At 48.4% G+C, this 23,985-nt stretch overlaps 3 protein-coding genes across 6 annotated transcripts in view; 2 read left to right on the plus strand and 1 right to left on the minus strand.

Annotated features, from left to right (window-relative positions):
- Positions 1–42: 42 nt before the first annotated feature.
- ZNF408 (zinc finger protein 408) lies at positions 43–5,120 on the plus strand (the record flags this gene model as incomplete). Its single annotated transcript, XM_082318885.1, has 4 exons — positions 43–281; positions 357–634; positions 1,056–3,115; positions 4,928–5,120. 3 exons carry the CDS (start codon positions 43–45, stop codon positions 2,972–2,974), a joined length of 2,436 nt encoding a protein of 811 aa, XP_082175011.1. The 3' UTR covers positions 2,975–3,115; positions 4,928–5,120.
- Positions 5,121–9,420: 4,300 nt separating this feature from the next.
- Positions 9,421–19,316, plus strand: F2 (coagulation factor II, thrombin; the record flags this gene model as incomplete). The annotated part of the gene is made up of 14 exons (XM_082317534.1): positions 9,421–9,499; positions 10,449–10,612; positions 11,647–11,671; positions 11,880–11,930; positions 12,458–12,563; positions 12,651–12,781; positions 14,431–14,727; positions 15,092–15,205; positions 15,496–15,622; positions 16,119–16,286; positions 16,604–16,777; positions 16,944–17,122; positions 18,695–18,765; positions 19,173–19,316. The coding sequence occupies 14 exons, from the start codon at positions 9,421–9,423 to the stop codon at positions 19,314–19,316; spliced, it is 1,830 nt and encodes a 609-aa protein (XP_082173660.1).
- A 1,568-nt stretch (positions 19,317–20,884) lies between these two features.
- The window catches only part of CKAP5 (cytoskeleton associated protein 5), a 54,660-nt gene continuing 51,559 nt past the window's right edge, over positions 20,885–23,985 (minus strand). For 3 of the 4 annotated variants that reach the window (XM_082318429.1, XM_082318426.1, XM_082318427.1), the window contains exon 44: positions 20,886–23,294. In XM_082318429.1, coding sequence (XP_082174555.1) covers positions 23,040–23,294 — 255 coding nt within the window. In that variant the 3' untranslated portion in view covers positions 20,886–23,039. Of the gene's footprint in view, positions 23,295–23,985 lie in introns of all 4 variants that reach the window. The other variant, XM_082318428.1, reaches the window with a different exon arrangement.

A 23,985-nucleotide genomic window follows, 5' to 3' on the forward strand; every position in this document is an offset into this window, starting at 1 on the left:
CGTCCGGGCGCGCCCGCCGCCCCCTCGCACCGTTCCGCCGGCATGGAGCGCCCCGGCCCCGGCCCGTCCGCCGCGGGCGGCGGCGGGCCGGGCCCCGAGGAGCCGCCCGGCGCCGCCTGCCCGGCGCTGCGGAGCCTGCCGCCCGGGCTGGCGCTGGGGCCGTCGCTGTCCCGGGCGCGGGGCACCGGCGTGTGGTGCGTGGGCCGGGCCCTGCCGGCCGGGGCGCTCCTGGGGCGGCCCGGCGGCGCCCGGGAGGAGGCGGCGGGGCCGGGGTGGAGGAGGTGAGTACCGGGGGCGGCGGGGCGGGCGGGCGGACGGCCGTGCCCGCGGCCGACGCTGTGGCCCCTGCCTTGCAGCCTGGTGCAGCGGAGCCCGAAGGAGGCGGAGGCCAACGTGGCGCTGGGCTGGGCGGGCGGCCGGCTGCAGCTGCGGGCGCGGCGGCCCATCGCGGCGGGCGCGGAGCTGCTCTACTGGCCCGAGGAGCCCCGCGGGGCCGCGGCGGCGGAGCGGCGGCCGGACGGAGGCGAGGGGATAGCGGCGCCGCGGGAGGCCGGGCCGAGGGGGCGGCCGGCGGAGGCGGCGGTGGCGGGGGACGGGGCCGCTCCCGGCGGGACGGCGGCGGAGCCCCTCGCAGGTAGGTGCCGCGCCGGGGACGCGCGTCCCAGCCTGGGTGAGCGGAGCGGCCGGGCCCCCGGGGCCCCCGGCGGCCCTGCGCTGCCCCGCCGGCACCGCCGCCCCGGCCGTGCCTCGCCTTTGAGAGCCGCAGCCGGGAAGGGAGCCTGCCGCCCCGGGTTGTGCCGCCCGTGGCGGTATCTCCCAGAAATACTGCCTGTGAAATACCAGAAACGCTGCGCGGGTGCTGTCTGTGGTGAGAACTGCGATTCCCCCACGTCTCCCCCAGTTTAAAAGAAAAAGTCAGAAAAGTAATGGTTTTCATGCCAGAGCTAGGTTACTGGATAGCAGAGCGTCATCTGTGTTCTTCTGATCCAGCAGCAATCGTGTCATATAACAACAGCCAGCGATAATTCACCCGCCATGCTTTTGTGTTTGTGCAGGGGATCTCGATGTCTCCGAGGTGGTAGCTGATGAAACCACAGTCTTGGATGTCCCTCCTGAGGTTAGCAGGCCGGCCGCCAAACATCCCCACAGCCTGCAAGAAGAGGAAAGCACAACTTTGGAACATGAGCTATGGCAAGCCAAGGTGCTGAGGAGTGAGAATCAGCACCTCGAGACTATCATCTCAACCATTCAGGCCAATGGCGGGTGCAAGGAAGAATTGGATGAGGGTGTGGATCCCGGATCTGCAGCAGAAAAAGTGGAGATGGGGCATGAAGAGGCACGTCCAGGATACCTGGATCTGTTGTCGCCCTCAAATGGGTTTCGACCCGGTGCTCGCTTGGTTGGCAAGCCACACAAGGTGCGTGCTCTGGCCAGCCAGCTCCAGAAGTGCCTGCAGGACTGTAGTGGCAGGTCAGCTGGGCAGGAAACCCAGCAGCCCAGTCCTTCTGAAGGAGAGAGTGCAGAGACTTGTGAGAAAGAGAGCAAAGCTTCCAAAGACTCCAGAGTGGCATCCCCAGAGCATGGGGAAGAGGGCCCATTGGAGGGGCCTGAGGAGCAGGAGGAGTATACGGAGGTGGTGGAGGGTCGTTCTGGCAGCCCAGGCCCCCCACCAAAAGCTCTGTCCCAGAAGGAGATGATCAAGCGCAGGTACCGCTGCGGGGAGTGTGGTAAAGCCTTCCTGCAGCTCTGCCACCTCAAGAAGCACCGCTTTGTCCATGCTGGCCACAAGCCCTTCCTGTGCACGGAGTGTGGCAAGAGCTATAGTTCAGAGGAGAGCTTCAAGGCCCATGTGTTGGCCCACCAGGGTGTGCGGCCTTTCCAGTGCACCCAGTGCGACAAGGCTTACCGCACAAAGCGAGACTTGCAGGAGCACCAGGTCCTGCACACCGGCCAGCGCCCCTTCTCCTGCGAGCAGTGTGGCAAGGCCTTTGCGCGCCGGCCCTCTCTCCGCATTCACAGGAAGATCCACCTGGCCACCGGGACTGGCCCGGCTGGTCCCAAGGGATGCCAGTGCGCCATATGCGGACGCCACCTGGCCAACCCCGGCTCCTTGCGCAACCACATGCGCCTGCACACAGGGGAGCGCCCTTACACCTGTCCCTACTGCGGCAAGGACTTCCGACAGCAGAGCAACCTGCGCGAGCACCTCCGGCTGCACACGGGCGAGAAGCCCTACAAGTGCCGCTTCTGTGGCGACGCCTTCCCCAAGCTGCCAGAGCTGCGGCGCCATCTCATCTCCCACACGGGTGAGGCCCACCTGTGCACCATGTGCGGCAAGGCGCTGCGGGACCCCCACACGCTGCGTGCCCATGAGCGCTTGCACACAGGCGAGCGCCCTTTCCGCTGCGAGCAGTGCGGCAAGTCCTACACCCTGGCCACGAAGCTGCGGCGCCATCAGAAATCCCACCTGGCTGACAAGCCCTACAAATGCGAGCTCTGTGGCATGGGCTACACCCTTTCCCAGAGCCTTGCGCGCCACGTGCTCACCCACAGGGCGGAAAAGGACCCTGAGGAACTCACCACTGCAGTGGCCTCGCTTGATGTGGACCTAGCCCAGGCATCAAGGAAAAGGCATCAGAGGAAGGGCCACCAGGAGGAGGTTGCGGCAGAGCCCACCTTGCTCACGGTGGAGGTGCCGGGGCCAGGAGATGAGGCTGAGCTGCTTATCACAGCCAGTGGTCACTGCATTGCTACTTACCAGTCTCAAGGCAGCCCCCCAGATCGTGGGGCACACGGGAGGCCCGCTGGGCATTTGCCATCAGCAAAGGACATCCTTGAAATCACCACCTCTGAGCATGAGAACAAATGCATTATAGTGCAGGACGAGGGCTCACCAAGTGATGTGGTCATCATCCAGGAGGGGGTGGGCTTCGGAGCAGTGGCAGAAGTGGTGGAGGTCGAGACTGGGACCTGACTATCCCAGCCTGCCCTGGCTGATCTTCTTCTGTACTTATTAAAATTGAGTAAAAAAACAACAAAAAAACCTAGCTCTCTTGTCTCTCTGTGGCAACGAGGCCCTGTGGCTCAGCCCCATGCAGAATTAGCAGTCTTGGAGGTAAGTGCCTGTGTAGACCTGGGTCTTTTCAGTAGGTTCCGCTTGGAGCCATGAGCCTACGCGTGCCACGCACCGGCCTGGTGCAGGGAAGGCACTGGCTGTTGATGGGAATAGCTTCTTAGAGAAGACACCCACAGTGTTAATGAGCAGTGCTTCTGCTCTGCCTCTGTTACACTGCCAGTGGGTGACAGTGCACCGGGGGAAGGCGGGAAAAGTCTCAAAGCAGTGGCTTTGAACAATGCCTTCCTTTCAAGTTTTTCTTTCTCTAATTAATTGTTGCTATTCAGGCACTTTCCTGGGCTTTTCCTCTTGGAGCTCAGCAACACTTCTGATCATTTGAAGGTGATGCTGATGCCAGACGTTGCTGGGAAGCAGCTTCCCAAGTGTTTACAAGGTGTCTCTGTTGTGGGTTTTTTTTGAAGAGCATTTTTCACAATTAGCAAAAGTAAAGTCCTGCCTCGGAGCTAGCACTGAGTGTTCCTTCGGCACTGTCACCCATTTTGCTTGCTGTCGGCTTCCTGGCCTTACGGTGACTGGATGGTCTGTCTGAGGGCATGAAAGGATAGCTTCGTGTCCCACTGTGCGAATAGCATTGTACAGTGCACTGTTCACTGGCCCCAGCTGAGAGGCTCCTCACCTCTCCAGGTATGGGTCCAACAGTCCACAGCTACACCCCAATATTCCCACTGCTCCATCTTTAGTGCTCATTTGCCAACTGAGGCACGCTGAAGGAAGTTGGTCCTGTTTTGGGAAGGAACCGCACAGTTCCCAATGCCATGTGAACATGGCCTTCTAGGAAGAGACCAACAATATCAGCCCTAACAGAGTCTTTCAGACTTGCCCACCCCGCACTCCCTTTTCACACGTTACACAAACACTGCTTTCATTTCCTGCATCCTCAGTTGTGGCTGTTCTTGGTCTCCCATCTTGCCCCCTCCTTAACATCTACATTTCCCAAAAAAAGTTTTGTTTAGGGCCTAAATTCTCTGGGCTTTTTATGCCCGCTGCACAAGAGGAGGGTATAGTGTCACCGGGGAATCATCAGTAGCACAGTTCCCTTTTGGGGTGCTATGAATGCAGTAATGATGTGACAATCTGAAAAGCTGCTCTTTGTAGTTTCTGCATTCAACTTTTTCCATAAACTTTTATGACCGGTTTGCAGACAAGGTGCTAGAGTCAGACGTGAAGTGAGGATGGAAGATGAATTCAGCTGATAAACCTTTGGGTGTCCTTATTTTCAGCTATTTTCTTTGAAGTCAGGGGGCAGATGAGCTCAGTCTTTGGCCTGAGCGCTTGGAGACAGACCAGTGGGAGCAGAGGCATATGAGGGGAGCTTGTGTTTGAAGCCACAGCGCTTCCTACTGCTCTCCCTTTGGTGCCTATCCTAACTCTTGCAGTTTTCAAATATTGACACAGCTGCAAAGCATTCGCGTTGGAGCTGGGCTCGTGCGCTGTGTTTGAAGGATGTGTCCTCTGTCACAGCACAACCTGGAGAGAAGGGGGAGTAACTGGGGGAAGGGAAGGGGAGAATCCAGGCCCCTATTGCTTAATCTGCTGACCAGTAACTACCTTCTTTATGCTGAGATAATAGGAGAGAAAAAGTAGGAGCAAATATGAATTAGGACATCCTCACAGAAACATTATTCACCTAACAGTTGATGTGAGTAGGTAGGGGCAGGTCTGTGCTGTGCTGCACGTATGACTTGGCTGCAGGATAAACTTAGTTGGCTAGTCCTGACTGAGGAGCCCATAGGTGGCTCCCACTGGGCACCTGGTGATGATGCCACCACCGTCTCTTTGTCTTTATCCTAGAAGCAGCATGTTCTCACGTGAACAACCTTTTGCTGGACAGCAAAATGATCAAGAAAGTTGTTTACTCCTAAGAAAATCCTATAAAAGCCCTGAAGACCACGACGCTGGTGAACTTCAACATGGAGAAGATCTGTGCAGCATGCCATGGCCTGACTAGATATCCGTCCAATGTTGTACAACTTGGTGTTTGAAGCATCTGAAGGGGTGCAGGATTATCTAATGCTATACCCTTTCTTGTGTTATGTCCAATAAATGGTATTTTAATTAATACATTATGAGCTCTGAGTGTCTTTCTTACTGGGATCCATAACAAACACTTGCACCAGTGCATTACATTTGGTGTGGCTGGCAGGATCCTGGTGAGAAATGCCTTACTGGAAGAAGGGTAGCGAGGAAAAGGATGGATACCTGCCTGGTCCCATGGGCTGGCGTGGGGGCCAGTCACACAGAATGCTGCGTTATAATGCCGATAATCATTATGCTTCAGGGCAGCAGACACGTGGATCACCTGCCTGGCTGGAGATCTTGTACACCTGTGACCCTTACACCTTCAGGCAGCATTCACACAGGTCTCCAGGCTGGTGGGGCTCCACCACGCTGGCAGGGCTTCACCAGGGCTTCGGGGTGCTGCTGCGACGCTCTGGGGTGACAAGTGCACAGGTCTGTCGGATGGTTGGGGTCCTTCATGCTGGCAGGGCCTCGCCAGGTATCAGGCATGCACGTAAATTTAAGTAAGTGTTACACTTAAACCTCACACCATGGCCAGGGTTCAACCCTCGGTAAACTGGCTGAAACCTGACCAAGGTGTTTGGCTGGAAAGGCGGCAGCAGGCTGCGAGGGAAGGGGACGGTTCTCTGGGTCCTGAAGGCCTCCCCGCTTGGCAGCCCTCCTGTCCTCAGGGCCAGGGGAACCCCAGTGTGAGGGGATGGGGGATTCATCCTTTGTCATTGTACCCAAAGTGTTACAATTGGTGACCAAACTGTATAACTCGCTTCAGGAAAATATTCAGAAATGCACCAACTATTGAACCAGCAAACTGTACCCGTCATACAGCAGACAAAGGCCCAAGAAAACAGGCCAAGGCCAAACCCTCTATGCTCTGCTCCCTGGAAGCTGGAAAAACAGTTACATAGGAAACAAACAATTGCCAAAGGCTTTCTTCCAACTCCCAGCTGTGTTAAAAGCCATAACTCTGGGAGGGCAAAAGTATGAATCTTAACTCTCTCACCATAAGAAAGAAAATAGCATTCATTACTCACGGGGTGGGTGAAGACAGAAAGAAAATTAAATAACAAAAAGTTGCTTACAGGAACGGTGAACAGATGGAAGAGTTAAGCGTTCGAGGGATGGAAGTCAAAGCCCCTGGAGAGGTGGTAGCTGATGCACGCGATCCTGCTGCAGAGGCTAACCACAAGAATGGGAGAAACAGAGAGGAGCCCTAGGAGCACGTTACGGAGCAAGGAAAGGCTATACTGTGGAGAGCCAGCACCTTTAATTACTAACATTGCTGTAAGATACCAGAGAGGACTAGAAAATGTCCCAGGATGTAGTGAAAATCTCCAATTATAAAGCAAAACCAATGTAAAAAAAATAGTTGAAACTTAAGAGGTGGATGTAACCTTGAGTAATCTTGAGATAAAAGGTTTCAGCAGTTACAGTTAACAGCCTAATGGCCCTGGTAGATGGGTTTGTCCTGTCTCACAGAGGGAAAGAAGAATGGCAACTGGAAAAGAAGCAGCCAGACAGTGACAGAATGGTTGGTTTCAGTAAGTTTTTTTTTTTAAACAAGTGCTTAAGCAACAGAATGAATGTAGGAACCAGAACAGAAGCAACGTTAAAGGAAGATGGTATAGGTAAGTATTAGAGGATATTCATACCTGTCTGATAACCAAGCTTAACTGCTGTATTCTAGTGGTGCTTAAAAGTTAACCCTATATAATGCACGATACCATGAAAGATGCTAACACCTTTCCTTTAAAGGAAAGACAAGAAGATGGTAAAAATCTATGCATAAATATAACAATGTTGACTTAAGCTGCAGTGTAAAGACTGCCTGGTTATTATAAAGAAGAGAAACAGAGGGGTGCAGGAATAAAAAAAAAAAAAAAGTAACTGAAAATACTGGAAGCACTTATGAAGTGAAATACTCTGGTGATCCATGTAACAAGTTGACATGAGAAGGTGCAGGCCAGTGCTGCACATACCACTTGGCCGCAGACTAAACACCAGCTGGCTAAACCTAACTGGGGAGCCTACAGGTTGCTTCTGCTTGGCACCTGGTGATGATGCCACTTCTGCGTCCTTGTCTTTATCTTAGCATATTCTCATGGGAACATCCTTTGATTGACAGATAGAGTTGTTTACTTCCAAGAAAAATCCTGTAAAAACCCTGAAGACCATGACACTGGTGAACTTCAGCACAGACACTACCTGTGCAGCATGGCATGGGCTGATGCTGTACTATTTGCTGTTCCCAGCATCTGAAGGGCTCTAAGATTATCTGATGCTATCCCATTTTGCCTTCTAATGTTACTCCCAACAAATGGTATTTTAATCACTACAGAATCTGGGTGCCTTTCGTATTGGGATCCATAGTGAACACTTGCACAGGTGCATTACACCTCCATAAAACACAGCAGCATCTGTCTCTCTCATCACTACAACCGGGGGGTGAGCGGCAGTCTTCCTGCGGTGGCATTTCTTCCCTGCATTCACATCCATATGGGCTTGCTCAATTACGCCTGGTGAAAGCAGCCCTGAGGTCACTTGTCCCACCTGCAATGTGAGACCAAAACCAAACTATCACAGAGAAAGTAAAGAAACTGTCCTTGCTGCTGTCCTCTTCTCCCCCATCAGCTGAGCAAGGCCCTCTGCTTGCCAGCTGGGCTCAGCATTTGCACCTCCTCCGGCTTCGAGGAGCCGTGGTGGTGGCTGCTGCGTGGGATGGCAGCAGCTCCTATTTCACCACTCGGCCAAAACCTGTTTGTTCCCCGGGCGCCTCCTTCCCGTCCCTGCACGCTCCTACTAAACACTGCTTCCCCCGCCAAGTAACACGGAGCGTTTGTAGGGTTGTGCCTAACCCTGCGCGCGCACGCTCCTTCACCCGGGTCATCTCCACCCATTCCTAAAGCTGTCTCTCCAAAATCCAGGTGGGGGTGTGGGTGAGAACAGGGGATACTCTTAGATGAGGGAGGGAGCCTCTGCAACTGCTCTTTGTACCAGTGGCCACAGAGTCATTCCTCAGCCACCCTAATGCTAATATTTGCACTCCTTCTATGGAGATAAACATTACAGATGTATCTGCTGCGCAGAGGCACAGCACAAAACATGCTCCCTGCTGGCAGAAAGCGCTTCCGTGCCATGTGGCAGTTCCTGAGCCTACCCCCACCCTGCCCTGCTTTCTGCTGGTTTCTCACCGTGCCAATTTGCTGCTTGCTGTGGGAATCGCTAGAGCTTTCCCAGCTCTGTTAGCCCCATTCTTGACTTATTAGCTGGTGTCATGACACCCAGACTCTTCCTGCCTCCCTGTTCCTGGAAGCTCATGTTTTCCTGGCTGGTTTTGGGCATGCTAGCTCCTTGCTCGTCAGAGCTTCTGTTTCCTTTTGGATGTACTTCTGTATGTTCCGCTGGGGTGGGAATAAAAGGCGAGGCCCAAACTTCATGCTGGTTCATCCCCCGCCGCTCCTCTGGGAATTGTAATGCAGTGGGAAGTATGCATTGCCAATGGCATTGCTGACCTAACTGGGAGGAAAATTGAAATTCCACATGGGCTGCCGCAGGCACCCCTTCTGCTCTTTGGCATGGGTGAGGAAGAAGGGGAAGATTTAAACTGTGTGTTCTGGTGCCAAAATAGCTGGGGCTGAGCTTGCTGATATCTGCAGGGACAAAAGACAACTGGACTCTAGGGGGGAAAAGCCAGGGCGGGGGCTTGCAGCTAAAAAGAGAAGGACTGGGAAGGCTAAGGAGCTCTCAAAGTCTTGCTATGTGCAAGGCTACTAGAGTACAGCCTCCGAGAAGTCAGCGGCAGGGACCTGAGCCAGCATGGTGGGGAGGCCGTGGTGGTGCCAAGAGCTGCAGAGGCACGGAGTGGCACGGAGGGAAAAGGTGTGAGCTGCTCTGGCTGGGGTGGCTGTCAGCTGGCAGAGACCGCTCCGCGCCAGCCCGAGTTCCCCCTGTGCTCTGGGACAAGCTTGTCCTCTCACTCCTCATGCCATCTTCCCTGTTATGAAATGGGATGCTAATTTTAGTCCTAGGGAGACCCAGAGACATTTTGCTTGGCTTCCACCAATTAAGTAAGAAAATGAAGATGCCCGGAAGGGAGGGAGAGATGCCAAGAGAGGAGGGATAAGAGGAGCCTCAGTCCCACTGTCCCTGACACACCACGACCTCTGGAGTCCTGTTTCTTCATTCTGGTTCAATATTAACCCAGCAGGGGCTGTGACTCCGCTTATTCTGCTCCCTTTGCATTTCCCTCGCAGCCAGGGCTGTTCAGCATGGCGCACAACAAAACCAGCCTACTGAGGGGCCTGCTGTTTTCCAGCCTTCTGCATCTCACACTGAGCCATGCCGGAGGTAAGACTCGATGGCATAGGGAGAAGGGCAGTACCAGTGGGTGACAGAAGGAAGATGGGGTTATTTCTTTCCAGGTATAAAGCCAGTGGCAGGTTTTCTTGGTAAGGCAGGGGGAGCTTCTAAAAGCTTGAAGTTAGGAGTGAAAGGGTGCCAAGAGCAGAGTGAGCATAGGGCTCTCCTGCACAGGAGGATGCAGCAGCAGCTAGCAGGGATGGCTGGTGACAATATCTCAAGTGGATTTTGTGGTCACCTGGGAGATGGTGGGGAAGGGGAATGTGGCTCAGCCCAGGACCTTGTATAGCACAACTGTGGGCCTTTTTGGGCTGGAGTTCCTCAGGTGACCTGGGTAGCTGCAATTCTCCATTGCCTCCCCAGCTGTCCGTTATCTAAACTTTAGGTCATACGCAGTATGCAGCCTTCCTGCTCACCGCTCCTTTTCTCTTATCAGAGCCTCTACTTCATCTATCTTTTCTTAATATGAGGCTAGGTCCTCTCTGACCCACTGCTGTGTGGGGGAAGACCTGTCTATAGGTCTCAGATCAGGGTCTGTAACATGAAGATGGAACCAAGCTGTGCCTATCGCAGCGGTCTGAGGTTGGCAAGACAGAAATACAGTGGCTGGCAGGGAGCAGCAGCAGGCTCCAAGCAAACAAGCCTCTACCTAACTGCAAATGAGCAGAGCAGCTTTGCTGAGGATAGCAGAGGATTCCTGTCACTGCTTTTGCCTAAGTGATGCCAGCCCCGACGGATGAGTTACAGAGACCCTGCTGTGATCATCGGGTGGGGACCTGACAGGTCCTGACAGGGCTTCTCCTCTCTGCACTGGGGGAGGCTGGGCTGTGGGATCATCACGTCAGTTGTGTGTGATTTTTGGAAACTGCAAGGGGAGACAAAGGAGGGGCCTCCTGCTGCGAGCACCCCTTTGACTGGTGGTGTTCTGACCCGGTAGTTTTCCTGGAAAAGGGGCAGGCACTGTCACTGCTCAAGCGCCCACGGCGTGCCAACAAGGGATTTCTGGAAGAGATGCTTAAGGGAAACCTGGAGCGAGAGTGCCTGGAGGAGACGTGCAGTTACGAGGAGGCTTTTGAAGCCCTTGAATCCACCGTTCAGACGGTACGTACAGGGGACGCGGGTGGTCCCAAGAAACCTGTAGTGAGAGACTAGCAGGTTGTGCATGCAACAAGGGCTGGGGTTGTAAGACTCAGTTCTGTGATACAAAGATGAGGCTGATGCCTATGTGCCCCAAGGAGACCTCAGGCTTCCTTAGGGAGTTTCCCTCCTGGAGCCACTCCAGGGAATGCAGCTCAAAGCTCAGGTTCTTTTCCCTCCCTCTATTTTAAGCATGAAGTGAAAAGGAGAGAGTCTACCCTCAGCCACCAGTCCGAATTGCATCTTCCGCTAGCTCAGCATGGTGCCGCACACATTCAAAGTGCCACAGCCCCAGATGCTCACAGAAGAGCTGGCTTAGCTACCAAACACTGAGTGCAGGTGCCTCAAGCTCCTTTGAGCTGAAGCTTTGACACAGCCTCTCCCTTTTTCTAGCTTTCAGACTCACTCACTCCACTAAATTTGTTCTGCATCCTTTGGGATTTGCTCCTAGCCCCAAGGCCAGTATCCATGCTGAATTCCACACCCAAGAGTACAACAGTAAACAGATGAACAGTTAGGAGTCTAAGCCAGCAAGATACAACCTCTGTGGAGTATTTCTAAAGCCATCATCCCCAGGCTGCACAGCAGAAACATAGATCCAAATCACTGAGCAATACCTACATGTGATCTGTGGCCTTAGAAGTTCCGAGTTCAGCTCCTTAGACTTCTGCACTGAAGCTCAGGCTCTGCTTCCTCTGCAGGTTGATGAAGGTTGTAAGCATCTTTGGTTTTTTTTAGAAACAACAGTACTGTCTTGCTTCCCGAGTCTGATGACTGGGAATGTGGTTTTATATCAGATTTGTTGCTTTGTTGGACTCCATAGTAATTGATATGAACAGAGCTAGGTTAGTCTCTTCCATTTGTTGTGATGGGGCATTCTCCTACTGGTTTGAACTGCAGCAGCTAAGCAAAGTCTGATGTTCTGTGTCCATACTCTTAAATATATATATATATATATTTCTTTTTCTTTTTTTTTTTTTTTTTTTTTTTTTTTACAGGAGGCGTTTTGGTCAAAATACCAAGGTAAGTTGCTTGAAGTCCTGCAGGTGCTCTGCTGTCCCTTAGGATGCACTGTTCCATCCTGGAGACATGGCTCCCTTGAGCTCTTACAAGAGCTCACTTTCCAGGACAAAGCACTTGTGTTTTGTCTCCAGGTGATAAACTGGTTCAAACTATGATGCTTATTTGGATTTCTTTCATATAATGCCTTTCTTTCTTCTTATTTTGCTAGTATGTCAGGCCCTGAGAAAGTCCAGGACAGCTCTGGATGCTTGTCTAGAAGGTAAGAAATTCATGTTGACCTCAATCTCCGAGACAGAGCGAGCGCCAGGAACTTGCTTCCTGCAGAGTCTGTAAGGAACGAAGAAAAAAAAAAAAAATCTAAAGTTGGTAAAGCCATCTGATTAGAAAGAAAAATAGCAGGAGAGGAATTTGAAATTCCTTTCTTCCTCTTTATTTCCCCCCTAACCATTTCACAAACAGCCCAACTCCCCCATTGAAACAGCATGGGGTAGCTATCCTTCTCCTTGTGGCACAGTCAGGCGTCCCCAAGCCCAGCCTCTCAGAAGGGCTCTGACCTGCGCCTGCAGCCAAAGCAAAGCACAGAGGCTCGGGGTGAGCTCCCTCTGACGAGGCAGAAAGAGCTTAAGCTGTGTGCTCTTCCCACCCCATGAGGAGAATGCCTGTGCTTGTGCAGGCTCATACAGGCAGCAAAAGTTAAAGGGAGTTGTGGGATGGTACCTCTGACCTTGAAAAATGCAACATCCATTTCCCCTGGCCCCGGCTTACACCATGTTGGGATTTTGACAGGTAACTGCACTCTTGATCAGGGCCAGAACTATCAGGGCACAATTAGCTACACCAAATCAGGGATTGAGTGTCAAGTGTGGACAAGCAAATATCCACATATACCTAGGTAAGTTCATGTCCCACACACCCCTAAAGGGTTCTCTAGGGTGTCCTTCCTTTCTTCCTTCCCCACCTAACCAGCTTTTTCTCATAGATTTAATGCCACCATTTATCCAAACCTCATTGAGAACTACTGCAGGAACCCAGATGGCAACTCAGAAGGCCCATGGTGCTACACCCGAGACCCAACGGTGGAACGGGAGGAATGTCCCATCCCAGTGTGTGGTATGCCTCAGCACTACAGCCCAGCAAGTGCTTCACTGGTAGGGAACACTGCACTGAGACCGATACTGAACGTGTCAAGGAAGGGAAGAGGGTTAGGAGGGAAGGATCTTATATGAACAGAGGTCAGTCAGAGTAGAGGAGCTGCGTCTTAAAAGGTAAAGGAGCTGAGGAGGAAAAGTCATTGAGTTGCCCATACATCTACCTTGGCTAAATTCCTCTAGACTACACTAATCTAGATCAAAATTAAATCCGGTGTCAGTAGTCCCCTGGAATCTACTACAGTTTTGCCAGTCAGGAGCACTCCAAAATCCTGGCTCAGCTGCCTTAATTTGTGACAGCAATGAGTCATACTGGGTTTTTCTGTCTGAATTCCCACCTATAGAACAAAACCACTACAGCTTGTGCTTGACTGCCTGCCTTAACATTCACTCATATGGAGTGGTACAGTAAAATACCCAGAATCTCAAGAGAAGAGAAGACGCCCTTCTCTCATCATTACACTTGACCGGAAGACGAACCATCCCCCTACACTTATACCTTCCCACTTCTCCACAATACACAGCTGTCTCCCGTGGGGCTTGGCCTCCGTCTCAGAACTGGTGGAAAGCAGAGAACCTTCTCACAGCAGAAGTTTCTCTTCCAAAGGCAGAGACTAGCAGCAACGACTCTCTTGTAAGTGAAAGGGAGGTCAGCAACCATTTTGACCAAAGGGTGTTCTGAAGTTTTAAAAATCATTACCATTGCTCTGGTCTGCAATATGGCAAACTGGAAAGAGATAGTGCTCTGCTTTGGGGTGATCAGGCATCTATACTATCTCTGTTCACTAGCTAGTTTCTGACCTACAGTAGCTTACTGTTACACTTACACGTGCATGGATATGGCAGGACTAGAAAAGCCTTGGTTTTGCGCACAGTTCCTTTGCAATCATGTTAACATGAGTCAATCTCACACAGAAGCAGCCTCACCAATTAAGGTGAATGCTACTTGCTCAGTGGCTGTTGTGCCCCAGGGTGAGTAGTCAAACAGAGTGTCTTTCTTCACATGGGGATTCCCCCAGAGCACAAGGAGAAGGCAGCTTGAGGCCAAGCAACTGCCGCAGAACAGATTATCTGGTGCCCGCTCACTCAGGAAATGCTGCTTAAAGCTTGCAACCATTAGGACACTTGCAAGAAGTGTGGAAAGTCTGGCAGGAAGATTTTTCTCTTATTATTAGATATAGAAACATTGTTAAATTTGCTATTTTAGAAGCATATCATGGTAAAAGGCTCCCCCCAAATATAGTCTAGTTATGCATTTGAGAAAAAGGCATTGGAGGCTCTAACACAGCAGCATCATGATGCCTGAAGCACCTTGAGCTGTTTCTCAAAGATGCCCCAGAAAGGAACACAATATTGTCCCTCATATCTTAGTGGCAGAGAGAAGAGTGACGAGTTGTGCCAGCCTCACCTTACCTCCTGTTGAAAGAACCACCTCTGACACTGCAATGTTGTAGAGGGCCACCACATGCATGGGAGCACAGTGGGAACCCTCAAACATAACGGGATGCCCCATGGAACTCTGGGCTTTAGTAAAGGGGCTCCAGTGGTATTTGCTAACAGTACTTCTGAGTGCAAAGCTATGGCTTAAATCACAGCTCGCTCTCTTTCCAGGTCAAGACAGGACAACGGTTGAATTTACTCCACGGGTCACACCACCAGCCCCAGTGGAGCCCTGTGAACAAGAGAAAGGCATGCTTTACACCGGGACCCTCTCAGTCACTGTGTCTGGAGCTAAGTGCCTGCCGTGGAACTCTGAGAAGGCCAAAGAGGTGCTCCATGGAAAACACATCAACCCAGAGGTGAAGCTGCTGGAGAATTACTGTCGGAATCCCGACGGAGACGATGAAGGTGTCTGGTGTGTCACAGATGAACCACCCAACTTTGAATATTGTGATCTGCACTACTGCGGTGAGAAGCCTGCATTGGTTTGGGTAGGCACGCTTGTGAGGCAGGGGCAAACAAAAGCAGTATGTGCGACTAGGGTGAAGTGCTTGGGCTGGGAGGCATAGACAAGGAAGTCTGCACACCATGTATGTGCAAGTCCCGTTTGTCCAAATATCACACGCACTAACCTGCTGTACATGTATAGAGCTGTTACGTCTCTCAGGTGTCCTCTTCTCCCTGAAAACTCACAATGGCGGGCAAGGAGCATTAAGAAGAGCATCATTCCTTCATCAGACCCACTGTGTGTGGAAAGGAACATCTCCATTGCTGATAATTATGGAAACTGCAGCTAAGCCTTTTACGATGTTTGTCTTTCTGTCTCTCTCAGACAGCTCGCTAGAGGATGAGAATGAACCATTGGAGGGAATATCAGGACGTACTACCCTTCCTCAAGAATTCAAAACCTTCTTTGATGAGAAAACTTTTGGTTCAGGCGAAGCAGGTGAGCAAAAACTCTAGATACAGCATCACAGTTTGTAGAAAAGCTGCAGCTTCTTCCCATAGGCCACTCACTGTTCCTCAGAAACACCAGCTTGCCAAACGCTGCCAAAAGTAGGGGGAGATATTTAAATTCCTTGAAGGACCCTCAGAAGTCAATCTCCAGTTACAATCATGAAGCTAGTAAGCACTGCCTTCCTAGGCTCTTCCAGCTTAGCATGCTGACTGCAGACAACAATTCTCCACTGTGAATCAGGTAGAGTAGTAACAAAGCCAGATTGCCTATTTTTTCAGACTGCGGCACTCGTCCTTTATTTGAGAAGAAAAAGGTAACGGACAAAAGTGAGAAGGAGCTGCTGGAGTCCTACATAGGAGGCAGAGTTGTGCATGGGGACGATGCAGAAGTTGGCAGTTCCCCCTGGTAAGCGTTATCTTTGCATAGTCCTTCATGGGGAATTGTGTCTCCCTTCTCTTCAGTTCGAGCAGGGAGAAGTAAAAGGGCTCTCCCATCTCAGGCAGCATTACGGCTTCTAATCAAAGCTCCTCCAAGTGGTTGACAGGGCAGTACTAGAATAGCTGGAAAGAAACTTTCCTCTTGAGCCAGGTATGCAACCATCTGGGAAAGCAAGAGTGCTGGTGTGTTTCGTTTTTGTCTCATCCTCTTTCTAGCTTTGCTGGAGCAGAGTATGAAAAAGCCTCTCCAGGTGAGGGAAGTAGGGTAAATGGCCTACTACATAGAATATACATGCCCAGGGAAGACTTTTGCTAGAGAGCCACCTATGCAGTTGTCTTTATCAGTATAGCACAACACTCTTCCCTGCTCACTGCAAATTCTGCTCTTTCTGCACGACACCAAGACACATTCAGCCAGCCACATCTTTGGTGCTGCTAAGTCTTCCTCCCTCCTTGTCTCTCAGGCAAGTGATGCTCTACAAAAAGAGTCCTCAAGAACTGCTGTGTGGTGCCAGCCTCATCAGTGACAGCTGGGTCTTGACTGCTGCTCATTGTCTTTATTATCCACCCTGGGACAAGAACTTAACTACAAATGACATCTTGGTGCGGATTGGCAAGCACATAAGGGCAAAGTAAGAGCCTGGATGAAGTGAGAGTAAAATAGCCTTCCTCTTGGAGTAATGAGATACAATGAGGTTGAGCTATCATTCGGTATCCAGGGAAAAATACATAGCCAATGTCACATGCCTCTCAATAATGGGATCTAATGGAGCTGTCATTTGTTCCTGAAGGTTAAAAGGGAGGGCAGAAGCATGGAAATTCTAAAGGGGAACTCCAGCGTAAAGACAGTATTGTCTCAGAGGGTACAAAGCACCTGAGAGTATCATGAACCCCAGAAGACTCTCAGTTGCTGCTGTACAGCGAGTTCTTTCCTTCGTGACTATTTCAGATATGAAAAGAATAAAGAGAAGATTGCTCTGTTGGATAAAATCATCATCCATCCCAAGTACAACTGGAAAGAGAACATGGACCGAGACATTGCACTCATGCACTTGAAGAGACCCATCATCTTCAGTGACTACATCCATCCTGTCTGCCTGCCTACCAAAGAGGTCGTGCAGAGGTGAGGAGGCTGTCCCACAGTCCTAAGAATACAGGCTACAAAAGCTTTCTTTGGGCCTTCAAAAAAGACGGAAAAAGATGCCCTATTTAGGCTATTTGCAGCAAGAGAGCCAGGCAGGAGAAAGCTGTTAGAATCCATTTGATTATACTCATGCTTCCTTCCACAGGCTGATGCTGGCAGGTTACAAAGGGCGGGTAACTGGTTGGGGAAACTTGAAAGAAACATGGGCCACTAGCCCAGGCAACCTCCCCACAGTTCTGCAACAGCTCAATGTGCCAATTGTAGACCAAGATATCTGCAAGGCATCCACCAAAGTTAAAGTCACTGACAACATGTTCTGTGCAGGTAAGTAGCACTGGAGACACAAGGCCAACTTGCCACAGAAGACAAGGGCTCTGAGCTCCTGCTGGCGCTCACGCAGCAAGGTTACTTTCTGATAAATTTGCAAATGCCCTCCCTAAACAATAACTTTCCTATGATAAGAACTTTCTCAGTTCTCAGAAAACATGAAGGCTAGAGAACCTAAAGCTATGAATAAAGTTTGTAACACCATGCTATGTCAGGCTAACTAGCCTAACGGCACCACTCTGCCAGATATCAGCAACAGCTGTGTGAGAACTGAGCACATACAAAATCATCTTTTCACCAGTATATGGAACAGTTCAGTGACTTCCTAAATTAAAGGCTGCACATTGGTTATCCTACTCAGTAGCCAAACAACCCCTTCTTCTCTACCGGCTTGTCTCAACCTTTTGGAGGCTACTCATACTTACGCCCACAACTTCTGTGGCAACAGGCTCCAAACTGGTTAGGCACATGTGAAAAATGTAATTCCTCACGTTCTGTTAAATTTCCTGTCTAATAAATTTGACAAGGTACACATCTATACTCATAACTTAAGAAAAAAATATTTCTTCTCCATGTCATATGCTATTTTATGGACCCTTTACAGCTCTGTCATTTCTCTTCCAAGCTGAGAAGCACTTATTTAATCTTTCTTAATATAGAAGGCATTCTGTACTTCCGATAATCCTTGCTGTACCTTCCTAAATCTCTTCTGGCACTATACCCTGTTTGAAAGAGAATAGACGTGAACACACAATTCAAGATACAAAGAGATTATCGATTTATGTACCGGTTTAATACTTTCTGCTCTATTCTTCATATGTGGAGACTTTATCCCTTCCTACAAGCAAATCTCCAATGATTTTTGAGTTTCTGCTGCTTGAATCCAATAACACATACAATTGCTTGAGTTAGGATGGAAGCCAATTTCATGAGTATACCGACAATACAGCATTCTTATGGTTTCTTTTTCTAGACAAGAGTCTTGAAAAATAGCTGAGATGCAGACATACAGCAGAAGAGGGGAGACACGGGTGACGGGAAAATGCAAAGATACTGTCTAGTATGAAGTGAAATCCCTTTCATAGCGAGACTGTAGGAAGAGTCAGTTGGGGGAAAGAAAGAGCAAAGCCTGCAGAATGACAGGAAGGTGAAAGTGAGGACGGCAACGTGTCTCTATAGTAAATAAAATGAAAGAACAGGGTACATAGAAACTTCTGTGTGTGTAACATTCCAAGACAAGAGAAAGGCACAGTAGCTCAAGCTGCAGCTGTGAAAGCAGCAGCAGCCGACACTAACAGCAATTCTGATGAAAGAAAACAGGAATGAGAACACAGAGGGTGGAAGAATACGGTGGATTCAGGAATGTTGCAAAGACAGAAGCAGAGTTAGCTGTTTTACGTGCAATACAAAAACCAAAGCAGTTTTCTAAATTTAAGTCCCATAGTTGGCAGAAGCAGTAAGCAATCTCATGGCTTTCAGAAAATTTATGCAGCAATACTTCAAGGAAAAGATGGCCAACACCAGCCACTCCCCCTACAGTCAAATGTCCAACTTTCTTCTTGCCTGTAGGTTACAGTCCTGAAGACTCAAAGAGAGGAGATGCCTGTGAAGGGGACAGTGGGGGACCTTTTGTAATGAAGGTATGTTCAACAAGCTCAAGCTCATAAAACATACAAAGCTAGGTTTGTGCTATGCTGAACTTTCATTACAGTCTAAAAAATAGCAGCCGAGTTGGAGACTGCTGAGTGGCTGAAACAAACCCATCTCATGCCCAAGCTGAGCAACTGAGATGAATCCTGCAGTCATCCAGCCCCATTTCTGTACTGAGTTCTCAGCACATACAGAGATCAGCTGCCGAATGCATGAGCGATGGCCAGTTCTCACTTACAGGTTTAAGAGTAGAGACAAAATTACTCCAACAAGCTATGTTATCTAGTAGATGCCAGTCTGAACGCCAAAGCAGTATCCAAACAGGCTGGGGCACATACAAGGCGTAGATCTGGAAGTCTCTTGCTCCCTGTGCCAATCCCATTTTTCTTTGCTTTAGAACCCAGATGACAACCGTTGGTATCAAGTGGGAATAGTTTCATGGGGAGAAGGCTGTGACCGAGACGGCAAATATGGATTTTATACCCATGTATTCCGCCTGAAAAAGTGGATGCGAAAAGCCATCGAAAAACACGGGCGATAGAAGCAGCATTTACCTTGCTTGCTCTCAGTTTTGCTACAATGGTCCACTTCTTAAAAAAGATAAACATAGAAGATCCTGAACTAAAACAGTTATATCCTTACAACTTGACAAAGGAGAGTGTGCTCCCTTGAAAATAAAAGTTCTCAAACCCACCTTCTTCCTTTTGTTCATGCTGAGTTTAGTCGCACTTGAATCTAAGCCTTCACAGTAGCCAGGAGTACCAGCAGAATGGCACTGGTTGTACTGCTAATTACCTGTTGCGCTTCAAATTCTCCTCCCTTCTATCAACTATAATCATCAACTGATTTTAGACCTCGGATGATGGCCTTACATCAGTCACAGTAAGCATGACTGTGCCCTCAGGCACTGTCCATTTCCTCCCTTCAAGTCAACTCATTTTCTGTTCTAGAAATTGAGCTAAGAACGTACTGGAGATACACCCTACAGTAACTGTGACATTACACAAAACACCAATACCAATGTCAAAAGTAAAGCAACTATAACCTGTTTTGATAAGACAGACATTGTTCTTGGCTACAAAAGCAGACAACAAATACCAGCACCACTCTTTGCAAGGTTAGCATCTTAAGTAGTTAGAGATGCCAGCTGTATGCAATTCATCCTACAGAGGAATACAGGCTTGAATACATTAAGTAGCACTTCTGTTACTGTATGGCAGTAACTTTCTACGTGGCAGGTGGTGCTGGGTCCTCAAAGTGTATTTTCCACCTCCACAGCAAGATTCAGAAGGAAGCAATTCATGCACATTGTCAAAGGGCCTCCAATGGAAGCATCCTGCACTACACCTGTTTGGTTGTCTTATAAAGCCTGTTCAGGGATCATTCCCAAAAGAAGCTTCAGTTCTTTCATGAACTCCTCTTTAGCAGCAATGTGTGGACCACTGAGGACCCAGCAGTAAACACATATTCTTGACTAGCCCATTTGTTCAGCCCAATTTTCTCTTAAAGTAATCATGAGATTTGGAAACTGTCCTTGCTCCCTATGATGCCATATTCCTAAACTCCTCATTTACAGTGCCATCAAATCACAGAAACAGGCAATAGTGAAATTTTGTTGTCCTTCATACAGAGTATTAAGAAGCAGAGTGACTGTGTTGAAAGAGTGACAGTAGAGGTAACTAGCTGAAATTAGTTGGATATAAACAAAGTCATTGATCAATTACTGTCTGGCCACCTCCTTGAAGATGGCTCATTTAGGGATCAACTTGAAGACAACCCAATTTGATTGCCCAAGGCAAGCATAAAAACAACCTCTCAAAGACATCTGAAGAAAGAAACCTCAAGAGCTCAAGGTCCACAACTGCTTAAAGTCATTGATAACCACAGGCATTGGACACTGAAAATGTTTAGCCCTTCTAGTGTTTAAATTTTTAGCCTCACCCTTTCATTGCTATCTAATAATCTGTGAGAAATTGCACATCTAAGAGGGGAACCAGGGCCATACAGTTTCTGGAGTAAGTCACTGTCAATACTGACTTGTTACAAACAATACAAAGGAATAATTTTTAAAATTCAGTTTAATGTTATTTAAATATTGTCTGGGCTAAAGATTAGGCTTTATTAATTTATGTGCACAAGTTTTAGTTTTAGAACTCCCAGGATATTGAATCCAACCAAACACTACAGAGACACAGGGCAAAAAAACTCATTCATAGTAAGCAACTATATCTTCTGCTACTCAATTATTCCTGTACTTCACTTTCAGTTCAGCTTCAAACTTAAAATAGTTGTATGCAGGTTTGCAGGCATTGCTGTTTTAACATCCTGAGCTAATTAACAAATAGCTCTTCAGAACATCTGCTGGACATGATAAAGGAACATATGGATTAATTTAAGTGTCAGTAAGTTTCAAAAAAGCAGCTAGTAATTGAGAGGTAGTGGCAGTAACTCCAGTGCCAGCCAACACAAACTATTCACAAACAGCCCCAGTTTAAGGGCGCAAAACCTCAGCACTTACCAATAAGGGCCAAACCTCCACTTGTCATACAGCTCTGTTCCACAAGAAAGTGCATGCCCACTTCAGGTTAGGAGGAGACCGCGACTACTAAATCGAGGTGGTGGAGCAACGAATGGCATCATGTCAATTAACACAGGATGGAGAACGCTCGCAAGTCACCTGCTATCACAGTGTACAAACTCACCATAAGCACCAAGCAGTATTATATCAACTGCAACCCCAGCCTAGGGGTCCTGTAAAAGGAAGATGTCAGCCATTTGCAGAAGCTCTGGCATAGATCTGTTGTACAGGTACTAATTTAAAGCCACATTTTTACCGTAATCAGGCAAGATAGTTTCAGTAACAGCCCTAATGCAGAGACTGCTGGTCCACAGAGCAAACAACAAAAGCAGCAGTTACATAGAAGAGATTAAAATCTAAAGAAGTGTGCTATTTTAGAGCCTGCCCGCCCAACTCTTCAATAACTCTGTTCTAGCTATGGAACAGATGTGCAATTCATGCTTCACAACCAGCTCTCACACGGAAGTGCAGTAGTAAGGTGAAAACACATCACCTCCCTAGAGATGAAAGGGTTAGAAAGGCTACACAGTGTGTGTCTTAATCTTCATATTTGTTGCTTCTGAAAAAGGCTAAATCAGAAGACACTCTTACAAAAAAAGCAGTGGCTGCAGCTTTCACTGATTAGCACTACCAGGTGTCTTAGTTATCCAAAACAGTAGAGTTTGCTGACATCAGATATTTAAGAGCAAAAAGAATGTGGTGGTGAGGTCTACATGCACTTGAAAACTGCACGAGAAAGACTGCTTAACCAAATGAGTTCAGGATAAGTGAGTCCACTGACTGTACATCACTGCTAATCTATTCCATATCAACAGCAGCAGGCTCCCTCAAAGAAAGCATTTGCACACAGATGGGACTATGCTTAATCTGGGTAGAGGCATCACAGGGACTAGATAATTTAAAATAAGCATTTCAGCAAACTAAATATTCTCAACTTACTCTCAAGTTACAGAAACATATTCCAAAACAAAACAAAAAAAAAGCAACTATATGAAAAATGCACTACTGCTCATAGAAGTAAGAGTGCAAAGTCTCAGGAGTGCACCCACAGATAGTATATATTCACTCATCTTCCTTATAATATATGCAATCCCCAAGGTTCATTTCAAGAATAGCTTAGTTCAGTTTCTAGATGCCCAGTCACTAACATTCAGGAATAGAGAGTGACTTCTCTAACCAGCAGTCACTGCTGTTCCTACAGAGGCTGGTATAGTTAATGCAAACTTTATTTACAAAAGACACTTAAATTAGTTACTTCATGCCATGTGTCCATACAGAATCAACAGTTCAAGGATTACATGGAGAAGAATTCACAAAATTAAAAGTGAAATCACTAAAGATCTTCTAAGAGTTAAGAACTAGGAAAAGATCTTAAAGACAATTTTACAAATAAAAAAACAAGTTATGAGAAACTAGTTTGAGCAAGAGGATGGTTGTTTACAGGTCTGTACACTAAAACTAATACACAGACAGCCTTCTATTGTCAAAGAGATGCTCACTGAGAAGCAGAGTATGTACAAATACTTGTGCCACAATGACTCAACCCCCCAAAATCCACTGTATTATACATAAACCAGTTTGTATACATGAGGCCTAAATGAGGCCATTTAACTATGAAGACTTCTAGTTTAGTAAACTAAAGCTGAAGACAGCCCAAGCAACAGCGATGCTGTCTCTCTCGCATCTCTATTTGCGACTGCTTTTTATTCTCTCCAATCTTTTTTTCAAGTCATCAATATTAGCTGCTGCAGAAGAGGGTGAAGCCAGGGTAGTTCCAATGCCAGAGGAATGAGTCTGATTGGAGTCCAGGTCCAGATGTTGGTACTGCTCCCGTGACTCACGGAGCTGGGAGAGCTTACTGTGAAGCATATCTGTAGAGGATGCAACTGTAGGGACTGCTGGTTTAGAGAGCAGAGACGTCAGAGGTGGTCTGTCTTCCTGCTATGGGGGAGGAAAAAGAATTGTTAAGACAGATAGTGGCAAAAGCCATATAAGTACAAACTATAATCAATGGCTTTTCATCTTCACAGAGGAAAGGGAAGGAACAATACAACACAGATCTAAAGAGTCAGTTGCCGTCAAAGTCAGAACCACGCAAAGCTAACTTACAATACTCAATTCCTATCATTTAAGTAGTTCATGTTTAGCTTGATGTCAGTAGGAACAAAGAAACCACAGTCTTTAAAGATCAAAAAGTCACAGCAGACCACTGTTTTACTGAGATGGCCTGCTGCAGTCTTGAACAGCCTGAATTCTGACACCACAAGAGGAAAGTCCATGCCTATGTGCAGCATCAACAGCCATTGAGTCTTCTGGAGGAATGAGAAGAGGAAACCTGGATTGATTGGCAAGATCCACCCTGCCAGACTTACAATGTCAATTCATTGTTCTTTTACCTATTGATACTTCCATCTGCGTTAATTACCTTGTTACTATCACGTGGGAAACATTTCCCCTCCTCAGAGCTGTGAGCTGATATGCAAGTTTGTGTTAAAGGTTAAAACAGTGATGTGCCTGGATGACTATTCCTAGAGTGAACATCACTTCTCATGTGGCTGAGTGCAAACTTCAGTGATCGGCACTAGATTCCTAACACATAGATCACTGAACTGTTAGAAATTTTGGCCTGCAG

The sequence above is a fragment of the Platalea leucorodia genome (assembly GCF_965183815.1).
Source record: "Platalea leucorodia genome assembly, chromosome: 7".
Lineage (NCBI taxonomy): Eukaryota > Metazoa > Chordata > Aves > Pelecaniformes > Threskiornithidae > Platalea > Platalea leucorodia.